This window comes from Cavia porcellus, unplaced genomic scaffold (assembly GCF_034190915.1).
Source record: "Cavia porcellus strain 051 isolate PalLab524CR breed Dunkin Hartley unplaced genomic scaffold, mCavPor4.1 scaffold_18, whole genome shotgun sequence".
Lineage (NCBI taxonomy): Eukaryota > Metazoa > Chordata > Mammalia > Rodentia > Caviidae > Cavia > Cavia porcellus.
In genome coordinates this window covers 70,160,825-70,182,697 of record NW_026947501.1, presented here as the reverse complement: position 1 = coordinate 70,182,697, position 21,873 = coordinate 70,160,825, and the positions used below count along the sequence as shown (strand labels likewise).

General features: G+C 55.6%; 2 protein-coding genes across 11 annotated transcripts in view; both read left to right on the top strand.

Moving 5' to 3' along the window:
• Positions 1–21,873, top strand: part of Jakmip1 (janus kinase and microtubule interacting protein 1) — a 109,086-nt gene that overhangs the window by 63,653 nt on the left and 23,560 nt on the right. For all 10 annotated transcript variants that reach the window (XM_063230195.1, XM_063230194.1, XM_063230193.1 and 7 more), the window contains 6 exons: positions 5,288–5,497; positions 6,495–6,614; positions 9,977–10,123; positions 10,620–10,760; positions 12,299–12,358; positions 20,179–20,307. In XM_063230195.1, the coding sequence (XP_063086265.1) occupies positions 5,288–5,497; positions 6,495–6,614; positions 9,977–10,123; positions 10,620–10,760; positions 12,299–12,358; positions 20,179–20,307 (807 nt within the window). The remainder of the gene's footprint in view (positions 1–5,287; positions 5,498–6,494; positions 6,615–9,976; positions 10,124–10,619; positions 10,761–12,298; positions 12,359–20,178; positions 20,308–21,873) is intronic.
• LOC134471409 (uncharacterized) lies at positions 12,365–20,172 on the top strand. Its single transcript, XM_063230200.1, has one exon. The coding sequence runs from the start codon at positions 17,692–17,694 to the stop codon at positions 17,878–17,880; it is 189 nt and encodes a 62-aa protein (XP_063086270.1). The 5' UTR covers positions 12,365–17,691; the 3' UTR covers positions 17,881–20,172.

Sequence of the window (21,873 nt, the reverse complement as noted above, 5' to 3'; positions counted from 1 at the left end):
GCAGGGCCTTGTGCATACTGGGTTAGTGCTCTACCACCGAGCTACATCCAGCCCTGTTTTGTGCTTTTAGGAAACTGTAACTCCTAGGTCACAATTGTCATCATTTCACTGTGTATCGCTCCCTCCAAAGGCTCTGCAGGAGGCTTCTTCCTGTCGCCACCGTCCCCTCTCCTGAGGTGGCTGGTGCCCTTACCGTTCCTTGGAGCATCTCTCTGGGCTCCATCTTCACGTGGCCGTCCTTGGTGTGCCTGCAGCACATCCTCTCCCTACGGGGTCATCGGCGGGTGGGTTTGGTGCCTACCCTAACCTGGTATGACCTTAAGTACATCTTCATTAAGCTGCGAAGACCCTCTTTCCAAATCCTGACTTTCTGTTGGGAATGACATCTTGGAGGACTCCATTCTCCCTTCCACATGTGCCGAGGAGGAGGTGATAGTGGGTGTTGGGATGGTGGCCTCTGCTTCCATCTTCGGTCCCCTCAGCTTGGCAAGGATGATGGTGGAACGCCTGGGCTGTTGGCCGCTGGCCAAACTGCGGTTCCCACTGAGCTGTGTGTCCTGGGGGCCTGCCTGGGAGTGGTGACCAGATCCTTGTGCATACTGGGTTAGTGGAGGGCTGGGAGAGGCTGAGTTTTAGTCGTGGTTCTGTCACTAGCTAGCGTGTGGATGCTCATATGTCTGTGGGCCTCAAGTTTGCATGTCAAATGGGGTGAATGACATCTGCTTTGAAGGCTGCTTGAGTGGGTCCCTGATGTACAAATGTGGCACCAGCTCACAAAAGCCTGGAAGGAGAGGTGATGGCTTTCATCACCTTTGTTGCTCTGTTTCAGACTCAGTGTCAGTGTGGATTGTTTTGGTTCTAAGTGGTGGACATTCCCCCTCATGCCAGCTGGAGGGGCTGTTGGCTCTTGCAGCCATGAAGCTGTAGGTTTAGCTTCAGGCATAGTACCAGGGACAAAAATGATGTCATCCAGGTCACATTTGAAGGCCATGCTCTGTCTCATGTCACATCGTGTTGAAGCTGTGGGCTCTCAGGCAGTGCTGGTGAACTGCCACCCCTGTGCACACCCAAGGTTCCTTCTTAGCTCTGAAGGACAAACAAGAGGGGTCTAGCGATTGGCCCTTTGAGATGCTGGCTCCCATCCATCCAAAACCAATTACTCTCAGTGGTGGGGAGGGGCATGTGGATGGCATGAGCCAATCAGGGACTGACTGCCCTGGGAGCTTGGAGTGGTTTCAGCTCTACCCTCTCCTAATCCTCGTGGCTGAGAGTGGGGTGTGGCAGAAGGGAAAGTGGGTGCTGAGAGGAAAACAAGGACATCCTGTACACCAATGAATGGTTCAGGAGCTTGGAAAACTCAGCATCATTGGCTCCTCTCCATCAGGCTCCTGAGGCAGAGCTGAGATCTCCAAGAGCTCAGCCCGGAGCCAGCCAGAAACCAGCAGATGGCAGGAGCACCTGGCATTGGCTGTCAGCTTGGCCAGGCTTTTGATGTCTTGAACCTCAGGAGTCTGGGGGCCAGAAGTCTGGAAGAAGTCGGCTCCAGAATGTGTGCTGCATTATCCATGCATCCCTGGGTGCCATCTGCACTAATTGAGAATATTTTCTAGAAACTTTTACATGGTGATGGTGGCCTGGAGTGTGGGTGAACCCTGTGCTCTCCCCGCTTGGCTCCTGGTGCTGATTCTCTGTGCTGTGGCTGGTTTTCTCCTAGTGCTCATCACTCTGAAGTCCACACTGCATTCCTTTACTTCCTGTGTTTACTCTGTCCCTCCCCACAAAGACTAGTGGCTTGGAGGACAGAGTTCAGGGTTTGTTTTGCTCATCCGTGTTTCCCAGGCCCATAACGGCTCTGCGTTTGTTGAATCAGGCATATGTGGGCAAGTGTTCAAACCAGTGGACTCCTCCCACCTGAGTTCTGTGTCTGGGTTGCTGTCCCCACTGCCTGTGCAAGTGTCCTTGTCTTCAGGGGAGCGTCTACCAGGAAGGCAGTGCACCTGCTCACTTGGGGGCCAGGACCAGTGACACATCTGGATGCTGGTGGGTCCTGACCCGGGGGAATGGTGGGCCCACTTGGCGTGGCTTGAGAAGAGCAACACCAGGGCTACCAGGCACCTTGCCGGGTCCAGGGAGCCTGCCTGGGGCAGGGAGAGGGTGTCCCTTTGATTCCAGGGAAGGTGCCTCAGGGCCAGCAGGTCACACAAGATACGATTTAAAGATCTGATTAACATTTAAAATTTATTTTTAAGTTACTGCAGTGAAAGACACAGTGGCACTCATCCACCTTAAGCTTCCCCTCCTAGCTTTGAGCATGCTCATCCCACGGTTCCTGCCGCTTTCTGCAGCAGCTCTGGAATCCTCTTTCCTGGGTATCTCTAGTCGCCCTATCCTGGCTGCCTTGATGTCCGGAACCCATTCATGGTCATTTTGACTTTGGACCAAGCCAGAAGTCCCATGGTACCCGGTTCAGTGACTACGGTAGATGAGGACCCACTGTAAGGTTTTTATAGGACGGAAATTGCTAGCATTTATCAGTATGTGAATACTGATTGATGGACAGTTATGTGTCTATCAGTATGTGAAACTGCAGTGAATATTTTGATTTTTATTTTAGTGTATTACAGTAAAAGATACATTGCTGTTAGTCTCTCTCAAAATACTGGCAACATGTTTTTTAGGATAATGTATTTTTTAAAAAGTTTTGGGCTGGGGATTTAGCTCAGCGGCGTAAGTGCCTGTCTGGCAAGTGTGAGGTCGTGAGTTCGATCCCCAGTAGCACCAAAAAAAAAAAAAAAAAAAAGTTTTAAGTATTATTTTATTTTATTCTATTTTATTTTTGATAACTTCTTGTAGCTCTTGGCAGGAATCCCTCCAGTGTGGAGTTGAAAGCCTTCTCTGTCCTGCTACCCAGAGGCTTGCTTTTTAAATGGAAGAGCTTTATGGCAGATAGAGGCTAACAGAGGTCAGGATGGGGTGATGTGTGCTTAGAATATCCTGGGTGTTGTGCTGATCCTTTGTTGGCCCAGAACTCTCCTAACATTCAGCAGGGTAGGTCCTGCAGCCCCCTGAGAGCTCGGCTGTGCAGGGACAGAAGCTGCCAGGGAGGTGGCCCAAACTGCCTGGTTGCATGGGAGCAGGGCCGGTGGTGAGGTCCCCTCTCTGAGCCACCAGAGCAGGGCTCCTCTCCAGCGCTGTGCCACAGCCGTGTGTGGCTGTCTGTGTTTGGATTGAGTGTGTGACTGGGAAGTAAGAGTGGCAGATCACAATGCTCATGTGTCACATGGCCCTGGAGAGTCTGGCGTTAGCCCCCTGCAGCTGCCTTAAATGGCACATGTTTAGAGACTTGAGATCACAGAGGTGTATTCCTAGTGGCTCTGGAGGCGGGAAGCCCTAACTCAAGGTGCCTTTACCTCTACTCTCTTCAGCCCCTAGGGAGGCCCTTGCTGTCTCTCCCAGATTGGGGGCCCCGGCATCCTTGGCTTGTGCGTTCTCGCCCAGTCTCTGTCTCCCAGAGGAATGGACCTCTTCCTCTGTCCATTCTGTTGTCATGACACATTGACCCACAAGGGTGTCCTCATCTCCAAGTCCCCAGCCTGATTATATTTGCTGAGACCTTTTCCCAATGGGTACATTCACAGTGCCAGGGGTCAGGAAGTGGACCTGTGTGGTTCAGGCTCTGCAGTGCTAGTTCTTTTGATTATTCGGTCTTTGGTACCTACGGAACAGGAGTCCGGGAAGAATGGGAACGGCTGTTTATCCGACTGCCAGGCGCCAACAGCAGCAAAGACAGACAGGACGGCTGATGCCTCTTGGCCTGGCCGTGTCCCCCACTTCCCTGTGCAGTGCACTCCTGCACCTGCGTTACCTTCTCTAATTCACTGATGCCTGTTCCCACTGTCACCTTCATCCTCATGCTCACTTAGTGGCGCTGGTCTACATTCCCATTTAACGCACCGGGCATCCAAGGACTTGCAGGAGGACCCACAGCATCCTGGGGGCACTGTATCTCTGGTCCCCCATGGCTTCCAGACATTAGTCTTTGCGACCTGGCCAGGCAGGTGTGTATCAAGGGGCCTTAGCTATACCTTCAAATCGAGGCAGTGTCTCTGTTTGGTTGCCAGACCCGTGGAGCTCAGTGGGAGCACAGTGCCACAGACATTGTGTCTCCTGGCCCATAGGACAGTTTGCTGACACCATCCTCACCTGGGCAGCAGTGTTTTTACAGACTTTTTTTTTTTGTATCCACCTACAGATCTCATCTACAAATTGTGGGGTGTAAGTCCTACTTATGGTAGGTGACATGCTGACAGAGTAGTTGCCCCAGCTGATGCTGTTGTGATTCTTAGCCATGAACTCCGGTGTTGGGCAGTCACCTCTCAGTGTCTGCCGTCATTTCTGGTGGCTGCTGTGACACAGCACTGTTAGACTGGCAGGGCTGGAACAGCAGAAGTGTGTCTCTCATAGCTCTGGAGCCTGGATGCCAAAGCCACAGTGTGAGGAGGACCTGGGCCATGAGGCCCTGGAGAGGGTCCTTCCTGCCTCTGGCTCTCATTGTCACTGTGGCTGGGGAGTCTCTGGCTCCCCCTATATGGCCTCGTCCTCTGCGTGCTCTCGTAAGGAGACCACTTACAAGGACCCGTGTGCTCCACTGTGGCCTCACTTTAACGGCCAAAAGGTCACCTGCAGAGCTTCCAGGAAGCAGCAGAGGGGCCGTCTCCCAGGCAGGCCGCAGCCAGGCGATTCCCTGAGGAGCGGTTCCCCGAGGTCAAGCAGGCCACCAGCCAGGCGATTCTATGGCTTTGGAGTGTGGAGCCCAGTTGGATGGAAGGAACTGAGGAGAAAGAGAGAGCCCATGCCTGTTTAACCATAGGCTTCAGTGGCAGCCATAGTAAGACACTGTGTCTATAAAGAGGCTGGAAAACAAGTTCACAAGCGGGAAGCAGAGGCCTGGCTGATCCTGGTTGGTGTTGGTCAAGACTGGAAGGCGGACAGTGGTCCAGGGGCTCCTGTGAGCAGCCGAGGCTCCACCTAGTGATTTCATGTGTTCCATGGAGGAGAGTGGGGTATGCATGTTGAATTCCTATGGCAGGTGTTGGCGTGACTGCAGGTCCTTGGACCCAGAGCTCCTTTTCATCTGCTCTCCAGGGAGTAAGGGGAGGCCCAGGCTCTGGCCCCTCTGCTGCTCTGTGTCCCTAGTGCGCCAGCTCCACTGACCCGTCCCAAGGCCTGCAGCATGGAGAGGTTTCCTTGACCAGAGCCCCGCAGTGACTGCTCCCCTCTCTTCCAGATGGATGAGATCAAAGGGAAAGACCGGGTGATTCTGGCCCTGGAGAAGGAGCTAGGTGTGCAGGCCGGGCAGACCCAGCGGCTGCTTCTGCAGAAGGAAGCTTTGGACGAGCAGCTAGTCCAGGTCAAGGAGGCCGAGCGGCACCACAGCAGCCCAAAGAGGGAGCTGCCGCCGGGCATCGGGGACATGGCGGAGCTCATGGGCACCCAGGTGAGGCTGGCACTTCCCCCGTCCCCCACTGTCGTCCTGGTCAGCCTGCCTGCCTTCCTCTGCTCATCTGTACACCCTTTCCTCACTCCTGTGTCCCTTCCTGGATTTACAGATGTTCCCCAGGGGCCTGGCCTGGCCCTAGGCACTGAGATGTTGTGATGTAGACTGCCTGCCTCTGCCTGCTGTGGCCTGTGGCCACCTCCAACAGGGTGCACGGGAGAGCTCAGGAGGGGACCCCAGCAGGCAGGGAGTAATAGAGGCAGAGTCTGGTAAGACCAAGAGGTGCTAAGCCAGTTACTGGTGGACAGCGGAAGGGCTGTGGAGTCGCAGATCGGCCCTTCACAGGGGCCGAACAGCTGAACACCCATTCCTTAACTCACTCATTCACTCTCTGAATAAGGGGCATCCTACTGAATAGGGGGCATCCTAATGAATGGGGGGCATCATACTGAATAAGGGGGGATCCTACTGAATAGAGGGACATCCTACTGAATAGAGGGGCATCCTACTAAATAGGGGGGCATCCTACTGAATAGGGGGGCATCCTACTGAATAGGGGGGCATCCTACTGAATAGTGGTCATCCTACTGAATAGGGGGCATCCTACTGAATAGGGGGCATCCTACTGAATAGGGGGCATCCTACTGAATAGGGGGCATCCTACTGAATAGGGTTCATCCTACTGAATAGGGGGGCATCCTACTGAATAGGGGGGCATCCTACTGAATAGGGGAGCATCCTACTGAATAGGGGGGCATCCTACTGAGTAAGGGGGCATCCTACTGAAGGAATTGTGTCATGAGGTCCCCACAGGTCTGGTGCTTGGGTCCGAGGCCTTCCCAAGGATGTGGAGCACTTGTCACCCCACCATGCAGCACTGAGTCCTGACAAGGATCTCACCTACTGTGTCGTCACAGGAATTTTGTAAGGCTCTGTGGGGCACTCCGAACCATTTCGGCTTCTTGAGAGTACATTTGTATTTTAATTCTTCTTTCAGGATCAGCATATGGATGAGCGGGATGCGAGGCGATTTCAGCTAAAAATTGCCGAGCTGAATTCAGTGATCCGGAAGCTGGAAGACAGAAATACCCTGTTGGCAGATGAGAGGAACGAGCTGGTAATCAGAGGGTGGCAGAGTGGGCAGGGGAGGAGGCCCCCACTGCCAGGAGCCTTACACAGAAGTTCTTGCAGAGGTCTCCTGGATTTCTTTTCTTTCTCTCTCATTTCCTTTTTATTAAAGTTGCGCGCACACTTAGCTCCAGCTGCTGCTTCTGCAGGGACTGACCCTTCGCAGCTGCAGGTGTTGTGGGAAGTGTGGAGCGGGTGTCCACTGCTCTTCACGGATCAAAGACAAATCATCATTAGCTGGAAATTGTTCTTTTGGGCGGTGCAGTGATACAGATAATTTCATTTTTTCCTTACCTCTAGTTTCTTTTGCATAAAAGTTCAGATACTTCTAATTTTAAAAATAACAGTTACTTTCCTCTTTGCTGAGGCAAAGTGCCCAACCCCCAGGGTTAAAGGAGAAAGGTTATTTAGCTCACAGTTTGTAGAGGTTTCAGCCCATCATCGGCTCTCTCCAAGACAGGGTGACATGGCACAGGGCCAACACGTGGCAGCAGAAGACAGCAAAAGCAGCAAGAGAGCAGACAGGCCTCTTTCAGTCCCTTCTGTTGTGTCCAGTGGGGAGCAGGGCGGTGCCATTCCAGTCAGCAGACCGATCAGTGCTCATCCACCCTTAACCCCAGTACTGCACTGTGAATCAGTTACACGCTCTAGGTTCAGCTACTGCTGGAAAAAACTCTGTGACCACATGAGCTTTGGGGGGACGTCTAGACACAAACCATAAAAATAAATCTCCCATAAAAGCAGCAGTTTCACTGGTATGTTTGAATTCACTGGGTAAAGAGCTGACCCATTCTTAGGTAGCAGCAGTCAATGTGTGGACTCTCTGACAGATGCCTCACACTGCATCTTCATTCTGATTTTATCATGAAGGGACGTATACCTTCAGGATAGTTTAAAATGTAGAAGAAGCATTAAGAAGTTGCACTTCTTTACAATTTTAACAGCATCAAAATAAACTGATTTGTTGCTAGTATTTCTTTTTCTTTTTTTTTTTTTTTTTGAGATAGGGTCTTGCTGTGCAGTTCAGGCTGTACTTGAACTGACTGTGTAGTCCAGTGTGGCCTCGAATTCAAAGCAGTCCTTCTGCCTCAGCCTCCCGAGTGCTTGGATTACAGGGGTGCACCACTGCACCCACCTCTACCCTTATTGTTTTAAAGGCGCATTTTACACAGTTTTAATCAGACTGTACGTCTAATATGCTCCCACTTTCCACTTAAATACCCTTGAGACCCCCCAGTATGAGCTGCATAGTAATTTTCTGGGTGGATTAGGAAACACAGATTGTGTGAAGTAACCATTCCCAGGTGTGTAAAAGAGAGCAGTGAGTTTGCCAGCACTGTGAGCTGCCAACCCTGAGACCGCGGGTGCGACTCCAGGGAGACTGAGGCGTCCTCTGGAGACAGATTGACTCCCTCCCAGAGGCCTTTTGGTTTGGCCTCCTGGTTAGAAGGTGGGCGTCTCTGCCCTCAGCATTTCCTGCCCCAGTTCTGTCACCCACAGCTGTCAGGGGGTCCGTCTCGGGACCACACTGTGCCCACCCAGCTGCTCCCCCCTGATGAGGGGCTGTGCCAGTGTCTCCGCTGTCACCATGCACCTGGAGGACACCTGTCTGTCTTTGCCCACTGGAACCTTGATTTACGCAGGGCAGATTCCTGGAAGTGGGACATGGGCCCCACAGTGCACTTTGTGCCTTAGCAAGGGCTTCAGGTGTTTATGTACAGTATGTGACCCAGATGGGGTCTGAGGTCTGTCCTCTGGGTCCGATTCTTGGTTCTGTCACTTTCTTTGTGACCACTTCACCCTGACTCTGTCCCTAGCACTGAGGTGGCGCTGCCCCCTCCTGCTCATGTCCCTCCCGGCTCACCTGGGATTTCAGCCGCATGTAGGAGAGAGATCAAATGTGGGTTTCTCCCGAGGCTGCTTTGGACCGTGGCTGTTGTCCACCTTTCCTTCAGGGCCATCTTGAGGGGAGGGTCCTGGGCCCATTTCCAGGATGGGAGCTCTAAGCTGGGTGTTCTTCAGTACTTAGAAAAATCGCAAATCGGCAGTGTAGTTCTTTAGGTGACAACAGCTCCACTGGAGGAAGGCCTGGTGCTGGTGGCTCGGTGCCAGCGCCTTTGACATGCCTGACTGCTGGCGCACCAGCTCAGCCTGCTCCCCGAGAGAAATCACGCTGTGCTGGAACTCGGCCCGGGACTCATGACCCTACACAAGGGCCAGTGGCACAAGGCTGACCCTGCTGAGGGTGTGGGGAGGTTGCTTGCAGAGGAAAGAGTGGGCCTGCGGCAGCATCAGACTTCCACAGGCCGCGGGTAGGGGAGTCGGAGCCTTTGAGGCCTTGACTGGCTGCTGAGGGGCAGTCATCCAGGGGCCCGCAGGGTAGGGTCCTCTGAGTTAGGTCTGCTCCTGAAGCCTGCTGCAGCAGCCCAACCAGAGTGAACAGCTCCCCTGGTGTCCTTCCCGAGGGTGGGATCCTTCTCTCCTGTCTCTGTGCGGGGTCCAGCAACAGAATGCTGGACAGGCCAGGGCTGTCTGAGTTCACAGCGAGGACTTGGTGCACAGTGACTGTGCCTGTGCTTGTCACGGTGCTGTGGGCGTTATTTCCTGGTTTTCTGTCCATTAAAAGAAGCCCATGGAGACAGCCGCTGTGCATTTAATTCTCTGCAGGTCTGTGGCGCGAGTCCTCATGGCTCCCATTCTGCAAAGGAGGAAACTGAGACAAAGAGTTTGACTATGATCACACAGCTAAAACATGAGCCCATCGAGGGCTGCTGCTTAAGAGGAGGAGAGGGTTCTTTGGTTGGATGGCTCCCGCCTGAGCCCTCTTCCCTTCCCCTGCCACTATGGTTTCTCAGGGTCTGCTCGACGGTGTGGCCTCCATGTCAGAGCCATGGTTCTGGAAGGCCATCCTGGCCGCAGAATCCTCCTGCTTCAAAGTCTTCAGGGGCTGAAGGCGGTGACTCCATGGCCAAGATGGGTCTGTGGGGGAGTTGTCCCTGGTGGCACCTGGTGTACCGCAGGGTCACGTCCTCCCAGGCCCTGCATGGTGATGGCTGTGCCAGCCCCATGCCCAGCTCTGAGCCTGGCTGGCTGGGCCCACAGTGTGTTCTGACCAGTGTTGAGCTTCAGCATCCTTTATCCAGGGGACAGTGGCAGGGCAGGCGGGAGGAACCAGGGGCTCTGTGTGACCTGTGACCTCTGGGAGTCGTGCCTGGGCAGGGGACAAGGTAGATGGGCGGACACAGCATAGCCGCTCACCAGGGGTGGCCTGAGCCCCTGGGTCCTCCCCATCCCCTCGCCTGGATGGCGGAGCCCAGCAACCCCCTGACCCCGTGTCTGTCACCGCTGTAGCTGAAGCGCACTCGAGAGACAGAGGTGCAGCTGAAGCCGCTCGTGGAGAAAAACAAGCGGATGAACAAGAAGAACGAGGACCTGCTGCAGAGCATCCAGCGGATGGAGGAGAAGCTCAAGAGCCTCACGCGGGAGAATGTGGAGATGGTGAGGGGCTGCGCCGGCTCAGTCCCCGTGCTCCCTCCCCACGAGGAGTGGCAGTAAAGGCTGCTCCCAGGGCTGGGAAGTCACCCCAGCTCCTGCCCTGTGTGCTGTGCAGGAGGGCATTCCTCCTCCAGCAGCGCAGCTGGACTCTGGCCACAGCAGGTTAGAAGGTGGTCTCAGGTTAGTCTGTCTAGCAGCACACCCACCCATTTCAGAGCCCAGAGGACTGAGGCTCGGAGAGTCAAGGCCGTTCCTCCGTGCTGCGGCAGACCCAGGTGTGAGTGTGTGGTCACTGCTGTGTGAGTACCTCACCTCCCACCTTCCTGCCACCTTTCGGAGCTCCAAACAGAGAGCATCCTTTGCAGGTTTGAGTTTGGCTGCAGCCCCAGCCTGGTGGCCTGGTGGCTGCCATGACGCGTCATTCGCTCCCTGTGCCCTCAAGCCCGTCCAGGGCTGTCCCTGCCTCTCTTGGACGTGTGATCTCTCCCTTTGGCTGCAGAAAGAGAAGCTGTCGGCCCAGGCCTCTCTGAAGCGCCACACATCCCTGACCGACCTCAGCCTGACGAGGGACGAGCAGGAGATTGAGTTCCTGAGACTCCAGGTGCTGGAGCAGCAGCACGTCATCGAAGACCTCTCGCTGGTATGTCGCCCTCAGCACGGGTGGCACCAGGTGATGCGAGGCATCGGGCGTGGGCGTCAGGGACCTGGGACTTGGATGAGGCATCGCCTTGTTAGGAGCCTCACAGAGACATGCACTGTCCCCCTAATTCCATCAGAAAGCAGCCTCACTGCTTTAAATTGCACTGCTGCTGCCTGGGAACCGTTTCCATGGTGACGCGTTTCTGCCTTGCCAGGCCTAAGCAGCAGTGTTCTTTTGTTGATTGCGTCTCTGTGGAGTGGGCACAACCTGGCCCTGAAAGGCCTTGTAATTCTCCTTCCTTTCGGGTTAGCTTTTAGTTTAGAAGCTGGAGACTGAGCGTGAGCTTGCACACCGGAACCTTGTGCTCAGGCCGGAAATGGAGGGCTCGCTAAGGCCGTGTGTGATCCGGGACCCTGGGGTGCAGTGGGCCCCCCTCGGTGGCTGGGGTGTTTTTCTCCCGGCTGGGCTGCACTTGCAGGGGCCGTGGCTGGGTCTTAGGAGCCCGGCGTGCTCTGCCTGTCACAGAGGCCTGCGGTGGCTCCCATCACGTGCAGGGGGTTCTGAAGCGTAGGCAGGCTGGGATTCTGGGAAAGGCTTGCACTGTAATTGCGAGGCTCCCTTGGCCTTGCTCCTCGGCCTCAGTCCTTTTTTCTCTTCCCTCCCTTCCCTCCTGGCTTCCTCCCTCTTTCCCCGTCTCCTCCTTTCCTCTCCCCTTCCTCCCTTTCCTCCTTGCTCTCTCCTATCTTCCTTCCTTCCTTCCTTCCCTCTTTTCCTTCTCGTCTTCCTTCTACCCTTCGTTCCACCCGTGCATGCAGCCACCTGTCTTTGCTTCATTACAAACAAACCTGGTGTGGTTTTGGATGAGAAAGCAGGCCCATTACAGTACTGATGAAGTCGGGCGAGGAATAATAAACCTGAACTAGGACAGGAACATAAAGACAACAGTGGTCAGACCAGGAAGGCGGAGCCCAAGACGGAGTGTAGCGCCTGCCTGCTGTGCCGCAGCCCACAGCAGGAGTTGGAGCTCCCAGGCCTCCTTGGCACGGTGTGTCTGCTGGCCCCTGCTCCTGCTCCAGGGCCTTTCCTACCCACAAGGGCCACGGACGGGGTGCCCGACTACCACGGTCTCATTCCTCCCTCAGAGCAGTGCTGCAGGCAGGCTCTGACCCCATTCGGCACAGCAGGAAACCGAGCATAGGAGACGAAGCTGTGCCCTGAGTGGACAGAAGCTCTGGGGGTTTGAGCCCAGCTCTATCAGCGAAAGCTGTAGATGTCCCCACTCTGCCGCTGGCACCATGGAGCCAGTATGCAATCCCCACTGCTCAGTGACCCCAGAAAAAAAGCCAGGATTGGGCAGTGCTGGGTCTCTTTCCCAAGCAGAACTTGTGTACATGGCTAGTCCCTCAGCTCAGTTATGACAATGGTGTCATTTGTTTGCCTGTCTGTGCTGGTGCACACAGGAAGCCGTGGTGGCCCTGGGGTCTCTGGGGGTCCGATGCTTGCTGGCTGTGACAGGAGCAGACTGTGTTTCCTTGCAGGAGAGAGAACGGCTGTTGCGCTCCAAGAAGCATCGAGGGAAAAGCCTGAAGCCACCCAAGGTGAGCTCGGGGCGTCCCCTGCCCTGTCCTGGGGCTACATCATGGACTATGCGGCTGGCATTGGGAGGGCAGGTGCAAGCCATGCTCGGTGGGGCCTGCGTTACTACCTCCCTAAGCAGCGTCAGTCATGGCCGTGTGATGTGACCCGTGTATGGTAATTTATTCGTGGAGGACTTACTGATGGAATTCTGTACTTAGGCCTCTGGGTGTAGTCATTCAAAATGAAAAACAAATTCTCAGAGCTTTTGAGGGATTTAAAGGACACGCAGGCTCGGCCTGTACCATCTAACATCCTGTGCTGAAAACTTGGGTTTGTGTTTTTCTTGGAATAATGCAGCAGTGTGCTGTGCTCCTGTAAAACATGGTTCTGTCCCCAAGGTGACAGCACCTGCAGGTCATGGTGGGCAGAGCAGAGAGCTGGCTTGTGACGCCCAGATATCCAGCTGCCCACGTTGCAGAGACGGGAGTGACTTGGAAAGAGGGGCAAGCTTCTCACTAACCCTAGAAACCTGCTCTCCATGTCCGAGAGACTCGGACCCCTGCCTTCTGTGGAACGGGGCCTGTTTCACCCTCTTTTAGGGACGGAGTTACAGCAGAGCCCTCCTTAGGCAGAACAGCGCAGGGGTGGTGGGAATGGCCAAAGCCATGTGGCTTGGCCTAGGGCGACAGTAGGGAGCAGAGGGGACTGTGTCTGACTGGCCCAGCACGCTGGTTGGTATAAGAAACAGGATCAGGTCAGGCACTCTGGGAGGCTGAGGCAGGAGGATCACAAGTATGATCCCAGCCTGGATAATGCAGCAATTTAGTGAAACCTTGTTTCAAAAAAATTAAATTGAATTGAAAAGGATTGAGTCATAGCTCACTACACAGGCCTTGGGTTCAATCTCTGGGACTGCAAAAGCAAAAGAAGGTGGACCAGGCAGTGTCAGACATCCCACAGGTATCAGTCCTCAGTCTTGTTTCCTGGGCTGTCTTCCAGAGTGCCACGAAGGGGTCACTTGGCGCAGCAGCAGTGTGTCATTTTGTGTTACAGAGGCTGGAAGTCAGAGGTCTAGAGTTTTGGCACACCCGTGCTCCCCACCTTCGGGGACTCTGTCGCCTCTTCTTAGCGATTCTGACCTCTCTTGCCTTGGGTCTGCGTCACTCTGATCTCTGCCTCTGTCCTCACGTGGCTTCCCCCGTGGGTCTCCGTCTTCACATGACCACCTTCACATGGTCACTAGGCAGATTGGGCTAGGAACCACCACCCTCCTCAGGGGTGACCTGTTAATTCGGTAATTACATCTGCAGGGACCCTGTTTCCAAACAAGGTCACATCCTGCCACGCGAGGCTGAGGACATCTTCATACCTTCTTTGGGGGACACAGCTCAGTCTGCGGCACCTTACGTGGTGTGAGACACCTATAAAACTAGAGGCCAAATTCCGCGTTTGTGGGGCAAATCAGATGAATCTGGGAGCCAGATGTGGCCTGCAGGGCGCACATCCTGGGGTCTGTGCTGCTAAGAGGGGTCTGGGTGCATTGATTCGTTAGCTGAGTCCTGGACACACAGGTGAGTGGTGTCTAGTCTAATCTAATCCCCACAGCCACCCCGTGAGATTGGTGTTAATTTCCCCATTTTACAGTTCAAGAGAAACCTTGCAGATAAATACAGAAGCAGGTCAAAGAGAAACAGTAGGTGGGCAGGGCCAAGGTCCAAGTTCCAGTCTATGACGAGGGCCCAAGCGTTCGTTCACCACCGGGCCCGGTGGAGCAAGGTGTAACTCTGCGGCCTGATCTTAGAAACTCTGGAGGGGGAGTAGTTTGGGGAAAGCTTGTTTTTGATCCAACATACATTTTTCTTTTCCTTTCTTTTGTGGGACTGGGGATCAAACTCACCAGCTCGAGCTTGCTAGGCAGGCGCTTGTGCCACTGAGCTAAATCCCAAATCCAACATGCATGTTTCTTACGGAAATGATAGCTCCAGTTTTCAGAAGACCTGGGAAATAAAAGTGACCTGACCTCTGAATGCGTACCCCCAGTTGTGACCGCAGAACCCGCCTCGGCTGTTATGTGCGAGCACTTACCCGGCGTGTGCGGCTATCACACCTGGAAGCCTGTACCGGTGTGTGACCTGTAGAGTGGCCATGCTCTTCCCCGCCTCCCTCGGTTCGTGGGGGTGTGGCCTCTAGCTGGTTGGGGTTATGAATAATGCAAAAAATGTGCCCCTGCCTTCTGGGCTAGTTCCATTTTATTCCCTGACTGCCGAGCATTTCATTCAGCAGCGGTGCCAGTGCTGTTACTTAGTTCCCCTTTCCCCAGTTGCTGGACTTCCTGCTTGTATCAGTGTCACCAGAGCAAAGCTTCTTTGTGCAGAGAGCTGTGTCCGCAGGAGTTCCCCGCGGCTGGGGAGTGGAGCCGCGGTGAAAGGCTTTGACTGGGTCTCGTGCGCCCCCTGCTGCCTTCCCGGGAGCATCGCATCGTTTTGTGCTCCTGTCTGTTGTATCAGGTTTATTTTCTCCGTGGGACAGGTATTAATATCTAAAGGCGTCTGCTAGCTTGTCCCCTTGACGAGATTTGCTTGGCATTATTCACCCCATGAGTCTTCTGGGTGGGGTTTTCAGGAAACCTATTGTTGAGCTATGACTTTATTTTTCAAACTTACACAGGAAGCGAATCCCTAACCCAAGGGCCCAGAATTTGAAATCCAAAAGTCGCCTGGCAAGCGCAAGGTTGTGAGTTCAATCCCTGGTACCAAAAAAAAAAAAAAAAAAAAAAGAATAAGCCGGGTGTGGTGGCTCACGCCTGTAATCCCAGCACTTGGGAGGCTGAGGCAGGAGGATCTTTGTGAGTTCGAGATCAGCCTGGGCTACAAAGTGGGCTTAAGGCCAGCCTGAACTGCATAGTGAGACGTCTCAAAAAGACAAAAAAAAAAAAAAAAAAAAAAAGAAATTCAAAAGTCTTTGAACACTGACAGAATGCTCAGAAAGTTTCGGGTTTGGGATTTTGGGATTTCTAGGTTACAGGCACAAAATTGGTAAAATGTATACATGTATTCTAAAATCTGGGAAACTCTGAAATTTGAGTCCCAAGCAGTTCAGCTGACGGATACCTGGGCCCTGGGATGAAAAGCCTCTTTGTCCCCGTTTCCTGACTTCTGAGCATATTGACGGGCAGAGAATCTGACAGGGGGTGCACATCTGTGGGTACCCAGGGTGGGGGCAGGCTGCCTTTCCTACCTCCCTGCCCATTCACTGCCCAGCACAGTGTAGGTGTCCCCAGAGAGCCCCAGGGGGATGAGAGCACGGCTGTCCCTGAGAAATGCATGTGAACAGGATGCCACTTTGGGGGAAGCCATCTCAGTGAGAGACGCCCACCTGGGCGTCTGCCCTGAACCGTCCTGAGGCAGCTCCCGGCATCCTGGGCCTCCAGCCTCTTCCTGATCCTCTTTCCCAAGGTTCAGTGTAGCCATTTCCCTGCCTTGTTCCTGCTAAGTGCAGCCTTGTGCCGGGCCTGCGGGAGTGGCCCTTGGGTCGTCTGTGCCCTGGGCTTGCATGTCAGTCCTCCGGGGCTGTTGAGGCTGCCCCCTCCCCTCCTGCAGGTGTGGTACCCTGCACTTTGTGGGTCCCTTGCACATACAGGAGGCTGTGCGCGCCCTGCTCCTTCAGGACCGGCTCACTTCCAGCCAGATGATGAGCTGGATAGCAGCACCACGTCCATGTCTGCACCCACTGCCTGCGGGGCTCGGCACCGGGGCAAGCTGAGTGGATGCAGTGGGCAGATGAGCGAGTAAGGGGGTAGGGAGCCAGATGGGGGCCCCATTCACCTCTGCCCAGGAGCAGGCTGGAGCCTGGCACAGTCTGGCTTCAGTGCCAGGAGAAGCAGAGGGTGCTGCAGACACCCTGCCTCCTCCGAGCTGGCCAGGGCCTGAAGCTGGACACAGTGGGCTCTGGTGGTATTGATGCAGAGCTGAGTCCAGGAAAGGAACAACACCCGAGGGCGTCAGGAGGCAGTGAACAGCTTTAGTTTACACACTGGTCCTGGCAGAATAACCTCCAACAGCCAGGCAGCCCAGGGTCTGTGAGCCAGCATTAGAGAAGGCATCCGCAGGGGTGGCACAGGGGACCAGGCAGCCTGGCGGTGCTTCCGATCAGCTGGCAGCGTGAGATCATCAGTTACAGGGCTAGATTCTGACCATCAGTTACACGAGCAAGTAGTGACCACAAGGCTTGTTGGCACAATTAGGTTCAGCTAGGCTGTTGTGGTTACAGGGGCAAGAACGCGATTACAAAGTCAGGAAAGGGTTACGGTTGCTAGGGATCTCCCAAGACAACAAGATTAGGAAGAACAGTGTTGCCTTGCCCAGTTCTCCCTTTTGGTGGTCGGCAGAGGTGGGATCTAAGCAGGTGTGTATGTGTGTTTGTGCGCGCGCGTGTAGTCCTGGGCGTTGAACTCTGGCCTTGTACGTGCTGGGAAAGCACTCTTCCACTGAGCTACACCCAAAACATAGTCTTGATAAATTGCCTGGGCTGGCCTCAAACCTGCGTCCTCCTGCCTCAGCCTCTGGAGTACCTAGGACTATAGGCATAGGCCACTGTGCCTGGCTGACTGTTGTCTTATTGTTGGCCGTGGTGTCTGTCAAGAAAGTATAGACGTTTTACTCTTTTATGTAAAAGTTGGCTGATTTTTCTGGTACCGTGTGCCAGGGCCTTGGATTTTGATTTCATGCCTGGCAGAACCTGTTCACTAAATGTAGGACTTTCCTGGGTGCTCACTGGGCAGAGGACTCTAGGACTTGGGTCTCACTCCAAGCTGCCGTTTCCCCTAGACAGCAGCTTATTTCTGGCTGCACAGACGGTGGATGAGTCCTGGAGAAAGGATTGCCAGGGAGCCCATGAATGAGGCTCATGGGGCAGGTGGCGGTCATCAGGGACCCCTCCCAGAGTCCAGGAAGGAGGCGTCTCCTTTCCGGGGCTCTTGCCTTGTTGCTAATGCTACTGCTGTCCCTGGGGCCCTGCAGCTGTCCAGGGACCCCAAGCCTGTGCCGTGGTGTTGGCAACGGCTCTGGGCTTAGAGGCTGAGCCTGGGAGGAAAGACCCCAGGGACAGGCTGGCAGGGATGCTGTCCCCTGTGACGTACACACGCCAGGCCTGCCTGGAGACCGCTGCCTCCCCAGCCTCAGTGGTGTCACCGGCATCTGGGACCTGCTCTGCCGCTGAACCTTCCTTCTGCCAAGGTTGCATCTTCCCAGTGTCCTGGGTCCAAGCCCCGGTAGCCTGAGGGTCCCAGCAGGGCACAGGAGGGGTTGGGGTGGGTGCGGAGCCTGGGGCTCACTGCTGAGCTGTGCGGCTGCCCATGGCGTATGTCCTGTTCGTGCTCTACTTCTCCTTCTTCCTCTGCCTCTGCGCCCTGGTGTGCCTCTACTTCTCGGGCTGCCAGGAGATGACCTACAGGCATGAAGGTAGGCGGCTGGGGGGCTGGGGGGCTGGGGGGCCCTGTGTCAGGGCTCGCTTTGCGGTCATTTGTGCCCAGATTACATTTTAAAGTCCAATTTGTTTGTAAGGAGAACAAGACTTGGGCTGTAAGGATATAAATTACTGCACATAAATCACTGTGTTGAACCCAGGGCCTTTTGCACTGAGCTACACCCCCCAGCCTGTTTTTTGTTTCTTATTTTGAGGCAGAGTCTCACTAGGTTGCTAAGTTGCCCAGGCTTAAACCTGAAAACCTCCTGCCTCAGCCTCCCTTTTAACATAGTAGATGTGCTCTGAATGAGCAAACAGTGGGCATCCGTGCTTTACAGTGTCAGAGGAAATGCCCACGAGGTTAGGATAATTGAGACCCAGAAATTTAGGTGCTCTGCGTCTTTGCAAAGCCTGTTCTGTATCAGGCACTCAAGAAGCAGTGTCCTCCGGTGGTCTTCCTGCGCCCTCAGGAGCGGGTGTGGGTTCTTCCCTGTAGACCGGGGCAGAGCAGCATGGAGCAGGCCGCATCGTCTTCAGAGACAGCACCGTATCCTCATTGGTGCCAGGCTGAGGGGCTTGTTTGGTACCATTGAAACCAGGAGCAGATCAGTCACAGCAGGCTCCCCTCTCTTAGGTGGAGGAGCCCGTATCGGAGGCATGCAGGCCCTGTCCTTGCGGCTGGGAGCTGGGCTCTGCCTCCCCTCTCACTGCCAAGGGAATCTCAGGGACCGTGGGGCTGGATTCTCCAGGCATTGTGGGGCGCAGGGCACTGCCTGTCCTGTATGCGTATGGGGTTCACCCTCAGGATGGCCCGGAGCTGTGGTTGGGTCTTAGAGAGCAGTGGGCATGCTGTGGCTCCTCTGGGGTCTGACTCGGGCTGCTGATGAGTGTGGCTCTGCTGCAGAACCCCAGCAGCAGCGCAGCGGCAGCAGCGAATGTCCAGCGTTGGGCTTGGCGGTGAGGACTTAGCCAGCAGCACCCTGGGGTCCCAGTAGCTGTAGTGAGCAGCCATGTGTCCCCAGGACAGTCTATGATGCTGGCCGAGGCAGTCACAGCCTGGCCCTGTGGCATCCTAGTTGTTTGGAAGCCAGTGACCTGAGGATGCCTCTGGGGGCCCCTTGGGTGGGGTCAGGCAGGGCTCTCTGTCTGGTGGGTGCAGAAGCAAACAGATGTCCCCAGAGGCAGTCATTGCTGTTTAAGAGAAGTAAGGTTGGCCTGGCCGCTGCCCAAAAAAAATCCAGGAACCTGGAGCCCAGAGCTGTGTGTGCGAGGGTCAGGGTCAGGTGAGCTCTGGGCTGAGGAGGAGAGGGGCCTTGGTGACCGTTCACACCTGGTGGGGACACTGGCTTCACCCTAGGGTGCTGCAGTGCCACCAGGGGGTCGGATTGGGTGAAGTCGGTGCTGGGCTGAAGGCTGGGGGACAGGCACAGGGGAGTGGGGTGCCCAGCTGGGCTGTGTGCCTGAGCGCCTGAGAGGACTCCACAGACACAGCTGGAGTGGCGGCGAAACAGATCTGGGGCTTTATAACTGCCCACCGAGACCCTATGCTGCTGGCATCACTGACACCTGGGTTTGGGGTTCAAGGCAGGCAGGTGCCCCACATAATTAAACCCGGAAGGCAGTGAGCAGGAGGGCAGTGCAGTGGGGGTTATTTCCCAGTGGCATTGTTGCTGGTGGCCTCAGTGTCATTTTGCTGTGACTGCAGATAGTCCCAGCTGGGAGGAGCCCTCAATTTCATGGTGGGGGTGCATCCTGCCCTCCACAGGTCCCTGGGGCCCTGGAGGAGCTGTCGAGAGCCCGCATGGGCCTGTGATGGCCTGCGGGTCTGCCCCTTGCTCAGGAGTGGCATCTGTTGATGGTGACAGCAGATCACGGTCCTCCCAGGGCTCCTGGAAAGAGAAGAGACAGGCGGCCTGGGTCTGCTGACTGCCAGGCGCTGTCTGCAGCCCAGGGGCTGAAGTGCAGTGTGACTGGTGATGTCCAGGGGAGGACATGTCACACTCGTTCCTGGGCCTGCATCCTGGTGCAGGTGGCATGGGGGGCTCTCAGAGGGCCTCGCCCAGCCCTGGTCGTCCCTGTGCACCCACATTCCCCTCTGCAGAGCCAGACATCTGCTGGCTGTGTGCCTGCTTGGCATCCCAAGTGCCGGACTCCTCTGTGGGTGTGGGGCAGAGAGGCGGGGCTCCGGAAGGAGCTGGGTGCAGAGGAGCCTGGGCTGTGCCCCGTCCTTCCCACCTGGCACTTACTAAGCCGCCAGCCACTTGGGGTGAAGGGGTAACCTCATGGCTCAGGTCCAAGCCAGTGCCCACTGCCCCAGGGCGACAGTGACAGCGGAGTCTTAGGCTGTGCCTGACTTCCTGCCTGTCACCTCTTACAGAAGCATGTTGTGGAGACATTTTTTGGATTTGATGAGGAGTCCGTGGACTCTGAGACATTGTCGGAGACATCCTACAACACAGACAGGACCGACAGGACCCCGGCCACCCCCGAGGAAGATCTGGACGATGTAAGCGGATCGCAGCATGTATAGAATGACCACCTGTGTCCCTCATCTGGCCACTGCTCTGGGAATTCAGCCCCAGTCATGGTTCCTCCCTGCAGCCCTCAGGAAGTGGTGCCCCCCCCCACCTCTGGCATGGGCGACCCTTACACGACCGGCAGCGGGCGGCCCGGGGCCTCTACCAGCGCCGCAGTCAGCAGGGACAACCTCCGTGCTGCCCTGGTGTGCTTGCTGTCTGTGGCTGTCCCACCCCTTGCCCCCAGCCCCACATCTGCCCACATGCACTCTCACACATGTGTGTACACACACACACAGCCCTGCTGGAAGAGCACCCTCGCCTTTTTGAGTACAAAGATGGAGCATCACTGTCGCAGAAAACTCGAACACTGCCGAGCAGGGAGAATCAGGGAGACACTGTGGAAGCCCCGTGTCTCCTGGGGTTCCCATCACCCCCTTTCCTGACCGTCGTGCCGAGTTGGTCACAGCCCCCTGGGGGAGGTTGAGATGCATCCCTGGGGGCACCGAACACTGCCTTCTCTCTCCTCCCCACCCCCAGCTGAATCCCCCTAGGAGCACCACATCAAATCCTGTGGTTTCTGGGTCTTCCGGTGACACCAGTGGTCACACCTGGTGACTTCCCTAGACCAGGACCTTGGTAAGGCAAGGGTGGCTGTCTCAGCCAGCTGTCCTGTCAGTGGGACACCATACCCGACCCACCACTTACAGGAGGGGAGGCTTGGCTCAGGGTTCTGTGGTCAGGAGTATCGTAGTGGACTGATGTGGAGAAGTCAAGCTGCTAAGTTCATGGTGACCGTGGAGCAGGGGAGCAGTGCCAGAGAGGAGGGGCCAGGGAGCAGACACAGACCCCCAAAGTCACACCGCCCCCCGACACTCAGAAGTGTGCCTTCCTAATCCCCTGGGCAGCTTCCGTTTGGGCTTAACAGTGTATAAGTGGCCATGCCAGGAACAGGTGGCTGCTGTGGCCTCTCATGGAACTCCTCTGGGCTCTCACAAGCTCTGTGCCAGGACCACCCCATGCCACTTGCTAGCTGCGGGATGGGCACTGTAGCTCCAGGCACCCCCACCCCAGGACTCCAGGTAGCTGCCTCTGTAGACTCAGAGCTGGAGTTCCCCTGCTTGGTGGCCTTTTAGAATGAAATCCAGGCTGGCTTTCTCCATTGAGTCCATTAGGCCACAGGAAACCCTGGCACGTGCTGTAGGCACTGTCACATCTGTTCCCAGGGATGGCCTCCTCTTTGCTCTGCCGTTCCTGTCAAAGCTTAAGGAGAATCATGTCACCACTCCAGCGGGCCCCTTGGCACGCCTCCTCGAATGCTGAAAGACAGTGTCCTGCCTGGTAGCCCCTCGGCCTCAGCCCTCGTGGTCCAGGGAGGGGACTTGGTCATGCTAGAGACACTGTGGTCCTCTGCGCCTGCTGCCCAGGTTCTGGACAGGGCTGTGGTCCCACGCTGACCCCTGTGTGGACATCCTCTTACGTGACCCTGGGCAGGGTCAGCAGACACAGGCTTTTTGGTTTGCTTTTCCTTTCCAGCCAAAGATATGTAATGGGCT